This window comes from Phyllobates terribilis, unplaced genomic scaffold (genome assembly GCF_046119375.1).
Source record: "Phyllobates terribilis strain yellow unplaced genomic scaffold, ASM4611937v1 Scaffold_4__5_contigs__length_816908805, whole genome shotgun sequence".
Classification (NCBI taxonomy): domain Eukaryota; kingdom Metazoa; phylum Chordata; class Amphibia; order Anura; family Dendrobatidae; genus Phyllobates; species Phyllobates terribilis.
In genome coordinates, this window is record NW_027362764.1 from 159,283,949 (window position 1) to 159,295,290 (window position 11,342).

Here is an 11,342-nt window from a genome sequence, read left to right on the forward strand (position 1 = left end):
GGGCAGTGTAGATAGTAGCTAGGACATGACAGGTTCCCTTTAATTATAAATTTAGATACCTCATTCAATAGTGATCATGGCATCTAAGATGTTTGGACAAAGTTTACTGAACTGTATGGAGGTGAACTCATGCCTCATACAAAACCTGTACAGAGTAGTACTGTTTTTGAAAAAAAAAAAAAGCCATACTTTTTCTAATAATGAACAAATCCCTTTTAGGGCTCATTCAGACGTCCTTTTTTGCGTACAAGTTCTATCCATGTTTTTCACACAGACCTTTTACCTTGTATAATTTATGGGGCTGTTCCCAAGTACAAGATAGGGGAAGGTAGAGAAACTTTCTTTCTCATCTGAGAAAAACGAATGAAACTCCGATAAAACTGATGAAAATTTTATGAAACTCTGAACAAAAACAGTGATGAAACTGGGATTGTTTTTCTCGAATGTGAAAAAAAGAAAAAAAAGGACATCTAAGTGAGGTTCAGACAACTATGGCTGCTCCTGTTCTCATCTTCATCAATATATCAAGTTATATCTACTCTCCATTAGTGCTATTGTTGTACATACAACGTAATTATATATATTTTTTTAATAAAAGGATAGCTTTCATAAGAATATGTTTAATAGATACAATTACTGAAATGACATGAGATTCCCTGGAAATCTATGTATAATTTATCACAAATCATCTACAGAAATATTAAATTACTTTATAGATAGGAGGTCTGCTGGTGGAGGCATCAAGGGAACTTTTCCCAATGTAAATGTCTTAGACTCGAACTGCAGGCGGTCTTCTTGTGAGAGCTCATTTCGAGGTGTAAACAGCGCGCTGGACAACATGGCGTTCGTTGCAGAGGACCCAACCGTATTTGAAGCATTTCTTACTGTGACAACTTGTCCAAATAATGATGTCCCTGGTGTAGAAACACTGCTGGCTCCTGTGGTCGCTGCCCCAAAGCCAGATGTCCCTGTTGAACTTGAAAGTCCTCCAAAGCCAGTAGTAGTGATGCCTCCAAAAGTTGCTCCTGCACTTGCACTGCTTCCAAATCCACTAGTCACTGTAGTTCCTTCAAAACCAGAGGACACGGATGAACCAAAACCAGGTGCAGCAGCGGTAGGAGCAGATGAAGCTGAACCAAAGCCTGAGAAAATTGATGTGGTTCCACCTGAAGTTGTTGTCGGTATGAAAGAAAATGAAGAAGCGGATCCAGTTCCGGTTGTAGCAAACCCCACTGAAGGCTTACTACCGAATGCTGGCGCACTAGAAAAACTAGAGCTGGCCCCGGCATTTGGAGTAGCAGACTGGGAGTCTAGTTTAAAACTGAAGGTGGCTGCGGATACCGTCTTGTCAGCTGAAGTGTCTGGAAAAAATGGAAATATAAGTTTTAATATATATTCTGACAGGGGTTTTACATTGTCAGAAGCTCTAGTTTTGCCAATCGATAAACAAGGCCTTGGTTCCTCGGCCACGTCAGTAATCCCTGGCCGCTAGACAGGAGCCCCGAGAACCGCCTCTTATCTGAAGGCCTTAGCTTACCGATTCCCATGACTTCCCAGATGCCCTGCCTGCGCTACCTGCTCCCTTTTGACACGGAAATGTTATGGCAAGAAGCATACAAACACTGATTGGCTGCAGTGGTCACATGTCAAATCATCATCATTGGAGACCAGAACACAAAGAAATTATCAAGGGGCTATGGCATGGACTGCCAATCTGCAGGGGCTTTGTAGAAACTATGATCTCCTTCCATCTCATATAGTGTGCACCAGTAGCATTGTCTGTCGAAACTGATGCGTCCCCCAAGAAATGAAGAACCAACTGTCACATAAATATGGAGTCTTGTCAAGCTGCCCACCGCATCATCAGTCACCTATCACACCGTAGTGATTTATACAGCGCATGTTTTTGGACAAAGTCAAGATGCAGTTGAGCAGAATACTCCTATATTGATAGCGCAAAAGTCTGCTATGAAATAGCGAGGATTAACACTGCACATCCTATGGACTTGGTCAGTTCACCGACTATATTAAACAGAGCTGATGGCTTCTATGACATCGGGGTGATTTGCCCATGCGCGTGTCTATGAACGTGACTGTCATGTTTTTATGATGGTAGCGCTAAAGTCTGATAATCAATAGGAACTGTATGTATATCAGCTGGTGGAAGTAAGGTGTCATTTGTCCAATAGGGCAATTTGTAAATAGTATTTATATACCGAACCACCTCCTGTAGGTCACATTATTCTTTAAGGGTTTGTGGAATTAGACACAAATATAATTAACAGTTGTGTTAAGTGACAATCTGCTCTGCTCCATTGGTAAAATACACAGAGGGAACCAGGCTCTGTATGTGTAAAGCACATGTCAAACTCTGGCCCGCAGGGTGATTATATTTAGCCCGCGATGCCATTTGTGATTGTGTTTATTTTATTCTAAGATCTATTAATTGAAATCTACTTTGTTCGTGGGACAACCCCTTTAAGTTTGTTTCAATATGAAAGTTTCATCGCTATATATGATCAGGAAAGACTTCAATTGTAGACATTTTTTTTAATAAATATCAAGGTAGGTCTGAAACTTTGTCCAAGTTTTTCATTTTGGCCCTCTGTGTTTGACATTCCCGGTCTAAAAGGAAGAGAAGACGCTCGGCCGCACTGTTTGCTCGTCCCCTCTGCTTACTTGAAGTGCCGAAACCAGACTGTTGTAGACCTCCAAAAGACCCCGACTGCTGTAGACCTCCAAATGTTGGTTGCGCTGTGACAATAGGTGGCTTGGTGAGCTGATTAAGCTTGAAAAATAAATTAAAATTAATCAATAGAAAGATCACATTTTATTTTAAGCAAAAGCTTCTTAGTCTGCAGGAGCTGAGTACTGCTAGTTCTACACAATACTAGTATACTATTAAGCAAGCAAACTTAGAGGGACTGTTTGTATTAATCATCTAGCTTTAGGATAGGTCATCAATATCACACTGGTGGATGTCCGGTACTCGGCAGGGATGTAACTAGAGAACAGCGGTGAACAGCACGGCTCCGCTCACTGTGCAGCGCCCGTTCTCATATACTGCAGCTCAGCTCCCATTGAAGTGATTGTGATCGGAGCTGTAGGACCCGGGAACTACACAGTGAACAGAGCTGTATTGTTCTGGCCTCGTACACCGCCTACATCCAGCCGCCGCTCCAGCTGGAAACCATTAAAGGGGTTTCCTCATCTTCTTAAATGGATAAAATTACAAAGTTCTTGCAAAGACAATAAACTTTGAAATTACCTTATTAAAAATCCTCTCCATTCTCAAGAACACAGGGATTGCACCTCTGCGGTCTGAGAGTGGCCTGTTTGCTTGACAAAAAGCAAGCGCTTACAACCTGTTTGCTTACAGCTTGCGTGCACTGGTCTGAAGCTCGCTGGATCATTGGATACGGACCGTTTCACTCTCCCTGTGCTTATCCAATGCTAGAGAGCACAGTGCAGACCAGCTGAGCGGTCAACGATCAGGAGCGCACCATCCCCAGCAAGCAGGAAGGCAGCAGAGTGGTGCGCTCCGGATCAAAGAACAGAGTAAGCCTTTAATCCAAGGACAGCTTATGTATATGATAAGCCTTTACAACACTACCTTACAAGAATAAGATGTTACTTTACCAGTGCAGAGGTAGAAGATGGATTCCAGTTCTTAATTTCATGTACCCTTTGTTTCCACTGATTAAGAAGCTGCTGTACCGAACTCATCTGACAAGCAGAAGCAAAGCCAACAATTAGGTTTAAAACATAAGAGAGCATTTTATTATTAGCCTTGCAGGTCCACAAACATCAGCGTATTGCTAATATTTTCATGATGTCCTGTTGTGGTACGCTGCCCAGTGCTGCCCCCATCCTGCAAAGATCAAAATGGAAGCGCTCAAAAACTACAGAACATTAACACACTGATATCAATGTGCCTGACACTTCTGCCCTCACATGGGGCTGACAGGTTACCCCTTAAGGGACTGTCAGCACAGAATAACTGTTGAAACCAAGAACTGCCGCTCAGTGCACACGGCGGGGCTAATCATTTATAAACACCTTCCAATCTACTGTAGCTCCTCCCTTCTCTGCATCTATGATGTCACAACTGTCAATGAAAGCAGAAGGGGGCGGAGATTGAGGGAAAAGAAGCAGGTGGGAAGGTGTATTTAAAGGAAACCTGTCACTATAAAAATGCACTTTAATTTGCAGCTACCATGTTATAGATCAGGAGGAGCCGAGTAGATTGATATGAAGTTTAGTGACAAAAGATTCAGTATTACCTGTGGCTTAATCTTTTCATCCCAGAAAGAACAGAGGATATTTAGTCGGATGGGCGGTCCTATCAGTGATTGACAGCTATATCTGTATGGACATATATATATAGATAGGACCGCGACACTGGACCGAAAATCCCAGAAAGAGCAGAGGCTTAAATGATTAAACCAAAGCTTATACTGAATCTTTTCTCACTAAACCATCTAACAGTCTACTCAGCTGCCCCTATTCTATAACATGATGCCTGCAGATTAGACTGCATTTTCATGCTGACAGGTTCCCTTTAAATGTTTGGCCATGTTATGGAGCACCGAGCGGCGGCACTTGGTTTCAACAGTCATTCTCTGCTGACAGAGTCCTTTTCATTTCTGTAAGCACCCAAGCCAGTATGTTGTCCTTTAAAGAGGATATAAATACATTTATCACCTATGTCACCCTGCAACACTGAAAAACAGGAGTCTTAAAGTTCCCTGTGTAAGTGGAGCTGTAGTGCACATCCATGAATACCATTCCCGAAGAAAGTAGTGGTCATACACAAGGGATAAACTCCATTAAAGAGGTTCCACTAATTGCTCCCCCTTTCATATGTCCCAACTCTTCCTAATAATCAGTTTTCTAATATATAACCCCTGGCAAAAATTATGGAATCACCGGGCTCGGAGGATGTTCATTCAGTTGTTTAATGTTGTTGAAAAAAAGCAGATCACAGACAAGGCACAAAACTAAAGTCATTTCAAATGGCAACTTTATGGCTTTAAGAAACACTAAAAGAAATCAAGATAAAAAATGTGGTACTCATACCCCTCATCTGACTTAATTTGGAACATAGCAAAAAAGAAAAAAAGAAGCAAGACAAAATTATATCTCATACCCTACCATAATTATATATAAATGTAAAGCAAAGTTGCATAATAAATATAGGGTACTTAGTGAACTATTTTTGATCAAAAAAAGTATACAAGCCGTCCCACCAGCGGCAAGGTGACCCTAAATTGGGACGGTACCTATACTGCCTATATTAAAAACCTTACTGTATATCAAAGTTGAAGTAATGCATATAAAAGGGTAGACAAATAGGACCGGGTCCCAACTCCAGACCACCTAGGCCCGTGGTAAGCTACATATATACCAATCAGCTCAACAAAGGGCATGCCACACCCTTAAATTGCACAGAATGCAAACAAGTCAAAAAACCAGACAATGTGAACTGAGGTCTAAGATGGCAGACATACAAGAAACAGAGGCATGTTCACACTAGCAAAAAAGAAAAAAAGAAGCAAGACAAAATTATATCTCATACCCTACCATAATTATATATAAATGTAAAGCAAAGTTGCCACACCCTTAAATTGCACAGAATGCAAACAAGTCAAAAAACCAGACAATGTGAACTGAGGTCTAAGATGGCAGACATACAAGAAACAGAGGCATGTTCACACTAGCAAAAAAGAAAAAAAAGAAGAACATGCCTCTGTTTCTTGTATGTCTGCCATCTTAGACCTCAGTTCACATTGTCTGGTTTTTTGACTTGTTTGCATTCTGTGCAATTTAAGGGTGTGGCAACTTTGCTTTACATTTATATATAATTATGGTAGGGTATGAGATATAATTTTGTCTTGCTTCTTTTTGCTAGTGTGAACATGCTCCTATTTCTTGTATGTCTACCATCTTAGACCTCAGTTCACATTGCTTGTTTTTTTGTCTTGTTTGCATTCTGTGCAATTTAAGGGTGTGGCATCCCCTTTGTTGAGCTGATTGGTATATATGTAGCTTACCACGGGCCTAGGTGGTCTGGAGTTGGGACCCGGTCCTATTTGTCTACCCTTTTATATGCATTACTTCAACTTTGATATACAGTAAGGTTTTTAATATAGGCAGTATAGGTACCGTCCCAATTTAGGGTCACCTTGCCGCTGGTGGGACGGCTTGTATACTTTTTTTGATCAAAAATAGTTCACTAAGTACCCTATATTTATTATGCAACTTTGCTTTACATTTATATATAATTATGGTAGGGTATGAGATATAATTTTGTCTTGCTTCTTTTTTTCTTTTTTGCTAGTGTGAACATGCCTCTGTTTCTTGTATGTCTGCCATCTTAGACCTCAGTTCACATTGTCTGGTTAATTTGGAACATGAAAAATCTTTACATGTTCTTTAACTCAGATCTCGAGTTTAAAAAACCTAAATCGATTATAAAATGGGAAACAGATCTAAATAAAACATTTTCTTCTTATAATTGGCAACAAGCTTTTAAACTCATGTACAAATTTAACGTTGATGCAAATATACATGAGAACTACCTTAAAATACTCTCTCGTTGGCATCTCACTCCTGTTAGGCTTAAAGAAGCCTTCCTAGCCTTGTTTGATCTGTGTTGGAGAGATTGTGGGCAAACTGGTAGTATTATACATATTTTTTGGTCTTGTCCAAAAATAAGACCTTTATGGGAAGAGATCAATATTCTACTATATAAAATAGGGAAAAGGAAGATACTTATCTCTCCTTATCTTTGTCTTCTCTCCCTTGAAACTGATTCCCTTCCTAGGGAAATGAGATTTATTTCTCTCCATATTTTTGCAATAGCTAAACTGCGCATTGGAACCAAATGGAAATCTCCTGTTATCCCTACCATTAATGATATAATTGATAGAATGTCAACACATAACACTTTTCAACTAACCTTTGCCCTAAAAAACAATATTCTTCCAAAATATGAAGCCAGATGGTCTCTATGGAACCTACTCTTTCCTTTAAATGTAGATTACCTTTCTTATGATAAATCCTGTGAAAACTGTTAGCCAGTTGTTGTTTATGTTTTGTTTTGTTTTTTCTCTAAAACATGAAAGGTGTTTTAGGTTTATTATAATGTACATTGTTTTATTTGTGTTAAGCACTTCTCAGATAATTTACTTTGTTCTACCCCTCCTTTCATTCCTTTTCCCTCCCCAGTTTATTCTTTCCTCATTTAACCTCTATCCCTATTGTCTCTCCTCTTCTCCATCCCACTTTCCTTTTTCTATTCTCCTTCCCTTCCCTACCCCTTTTCCTCTCCCCTCCCTTCCTCTTTTTTCCTTCCCCTTCTCCTCTCCCTTTCGTTACCTTTCCGTTAGTTTAGATAGGTTAAGGTATAGCTTGTTTTTCTCATTTCCTAGCTAATATTCTTCCATTGTTTGATATTCTTCATTATTCTTATGTATTTTATCCCTTTTTGTTATTATTCCCCATTATGTAAAATTTCCCTTAATAAAAACCATTTAAACAAAAAAATGTCGTACTCAGTAAGGGTAATTTTTTTTCAGACCAAGCAGAGGGAAAATATTATGGAATCACTCAATTCTGAGGAAGAAATTATGGAATCGTGAAAAACAAAGGGGTTGTCCACTTTTAGGGATAATTTTTTTTTAAATTACCTAAATGTATATATTTGGGGCTGAAAAACTTTTTATTTTGCAGTTGGGTTTCATTACAAATTGCAGCATTTGCTTTTGATAGCTTCTGTGTTGCACCGTCTTCTGCTGGTTGCAGAATGAGCTTTTGGTGTTGGAGATTTTACGCACCTATTAAATTAGTTTTACTTGCTTTTTCATGGCGTTTTTAATTTTATTTTTAACATGCGTTTTTATCGTGTATTGACGCTGCGTTGTTTTTGTCTCTTGGGATGTCATGTTTTATACAAAGCTGCTTTGTTTTTGTTTTTTACATAAATGCATGTATTTGGGGCTAAAATAATTTTTCCAATTGGGTTTCAATTAAAAGTTTTTTTTTACATTTTGTACGGTTTGGTTTTTCCACGCTTTTTGTTTTCTTGCACACTCAAATTTGATGTGATCTGTGGTCATAAATCAGCTGAGATGAGCTCAGAAAAAAAAAACATAAGGGTTACAAACTCCCTGTCTTAGAGAGAGCTCACTGACATAGTCTGGTAACTCATTATGGGAAGGCAGCCTTAAGAAAAAAGAAAAAATATCAGTCAACAGAATATCTCAAGACGACTTGACTGTAACTTGCTAATCTATAATATAACGGCAGATGCGTGTCTCTGTCCGAAGCCTCGATAGACTGCGCATGCGTGACGCGCAGTCTGGCTCCAGACAGAAGACCGCATCCAGCCGTTACAGGTAAGACAGCCACTGCTATGGGGCCCGGGCCTGTGGCCGGGGGGGGCCCGTGAGGGCCCAAAGCAGCGTGGGAACGAGGAGGATAGGTGAGTAGGAGGTTGCGGCGGCAGAGGAGCGGGTTGCGGCAGTGGAGGAGCAGAGCACACTACCACGTGTGCCCGCTGCTAAAGGGACATGAATATTCCCTCTGAGGCCACTCTCATGGGCGTGGAGAAGACGGAATATTCATTCTCTTTAGTAGCGGCCACGGAGGAGCGCTGAGCCCCGGCTCCTGCTGTCAGTGGCTGCCGCTAAAGTGAAAGCATATTCACGCTTCTCCACGCCCATAGTCCCCGCATGGAGAAGCGTGAATGTGCCGGAAGCAGCTGCTGCAGACAGGACGCAGCGCTGGAGCAGAGGTGAGGAAGGAAGGTGAGTATAAGTGTTTATTGCTTTATGTGTGCAGTGATTGGGGGGATGAGGAAGCCACATATACCAGGAATGGGGGATTAAGGAGGCCACACATACCAGGAATGGGGGATTGAGGAGGCCACACATACCAGGAATGGGGGATGAGGAAGCCACACATACCAGGGATGGGGGATTGTGGAGGTCACACATACCAGGAATGGGGGGTTGAGGAGGCCACACATACCAGGGATTAGGGGATTGAGGAGGCCACACATACCAGGATACTTGGATTGAGGAGGCCACACATACCAGGAATGGGGGATTGTGGAGGCCACATATACCAGGAATGGGGGATTGAGGAGGCAACACATACCAGGGATGCGGGATTGAGGAGGCAACACATACCAGGAATGGGGGATGAGGAAGCCACACATACCAGGGATTAGGGGATTTAGGGGGCCACACATACCAGAGATGGGGGATTGAGGAGGCAACACATACCAGGGATTAGGGGATTGAGGAGGCTACACATACCAGGGATGAGGGATTGAGGAGGCCACACATACCAGGATACTTGGATTGAGGAGGCCACACATACCAGGAATGGGGGATTGTGGAGGCCACATATACCAGGAATGGGGGATTGAGGAAGCAACACATACCAGGAATGGGGGATTGAGGAGGCCACACATACCAGGGATGGGGGATTGAGGAGGCCACACATACCAGGAATGGGGGATGAGGAAGCCACACGTACCAGGGATTAGGGGATTGAGGAGGCCACATATACCAGGAATGGGGGATGAGGAAGCCACACATACCAGGGATTAGGGGATTTAGGGGTCCACACATACCAGGGATGGGGGATTGAGGAGGCAACACATACCAGGGATTAGGGGATTGAGGAGGCCACACATACCAGGGATGAGGGATTGAGGAGGCCACACATACCAGGGATTAGGGGATTGAGGAGGCCACACATACCAGGCTACTTGGATTGAGGAGGCCACACATACCAGGAATGGGGGATTGTGGAGGCCACACATACCAGGAATGGGGGACTGAGGAGGCAACACATACCAGGAACGGGATCGAGGAGGCCACACATACCAGGGAAGGGTGATTGAGGAGGCCACACATACCAGGAATGGGGGAGTGAGGAGGCAACACATACCAGGGATGGGGGATTAAGGAGGCCACACATACCAGGAATGGGGGATGAGGAGGCAACACATACCACAAATGGGGGACTGAGGAGGCCACACATACCAGGGATGGGTGATTTAGGAGGCCACACATACCAGGAATGGGGGATTGAGGAGGCAACACATACTAGGAATGGGGGATTAGGAGGCCACACATACCAGGAATGGGGGATGAGGAAGCCACACATACCAGAGATGGGGGATTGAGGAGGCCACACATACCAGGGAAGGGGGATTGTGGAGGCCACACATACCAGGCATTAGGGGATTGAGGTGGCCACACATTTCAGGATACTTGGATTGAGGAGGCCACACATACCAGGAAAGGGGGATTGTGGAGGCCACACATACCAGGAATGGGGGATTGAGGAGGCCACACATACCAGGATTGGGGGATTAAGGAGGCCACACATACCAGGAATGGGGGTTTAGGAGGCCACAGATACCAGGAATGGGGGATTGAGGAGGCCACACATACCAGGAATTAGGGGATTGAGGAGGCCACACATAACAGGGATGGGGGATTGAGGAGGCCACACATAACAGGGATGGAGGATTGAGGAGGCCACACATACCAGGGATTAGGGGATTGAGGGGGCCACACATACCAGGGATTGTGGGATTGAGGGGGTCACACATACCAGGAATGGGGGATTGAGGAGGCCACACATACCAGGGATGGGGGATTGAGGCGGCCACACATACCAGGAATGGGGGATTGAGGAGGCCACACAAACCAGGAATGGGGGAATGAGGAGGCGACACATACCAGGAATGGGGGATTGTGGAGGCCACACATACCAGGAATGGGGGATTGAGGAGGCAGCACATACCAGGAATGGGGGATTGAGGAGGCCACACATACCAGGGATGGGTGATTGAGGAGGCCACACATACCAGGAATGGGGGATTGAGGAGGCAACACATACCAGGAATGGGGGATTAAGGAGGCCACACATACCAGGGATGGGTGATTGAGGAGGCCACACATACCAGGGATGGGTGATTGAGGAGGCCACACATACTAGGAATGGGGGATTGAGGAGGCAACACATACAAGGAATGGGGGATTAAGGCGGCCACACATACCAGGAATGGGGGATTGAGGAGGCCACACATACCAGGGATGGGGGATTGTGGAGGCCACACATACCAGGGATTAGGGGATTGAGGAGGCCACACATTCCAGGATACTTGGATTGAGGAGGCCACACATACCATGGATGGGGGATTGAGGCGGCCACACATACCAGGAATGGGGGATTGAGGAGGCCACACATACCAGGAATGGGGGATTGAGGAGGCAACACATACCAGGAATGGGGGATTGAGGAGGCCACACATACCA

General features: G+C 43.6%; 1 protein-coding gene across 1 annotated transcript; it reads right to left on the reverse strand.

Moving 5' to 3' along the window:
- Window positions 1-604: 604 nt before the first annotated feature.
- On the reverse strand, window positions 605-1,547 carry LOC141264626 (nucleoporin NUP42-like). Its single transcript, XM_073676904.1, has 2 exons — window positions 1,538-1,547; window positions 605-1,361 (listed from the first exon to the last, which is right to left on the reverse strand). The coding sequence occupies exons 1-2, from the start codon at window positions 1,545-1,547 to the stop codon at window positions 706-708; spliced, it is 666 nt and encodes a 221-aa protein (XP_073533005.1). The 3' UTR covers window positions 605-705.
- Between the last annotated feature and the right edge of the window lie 9,795 nt (window positions 1,548-11,342).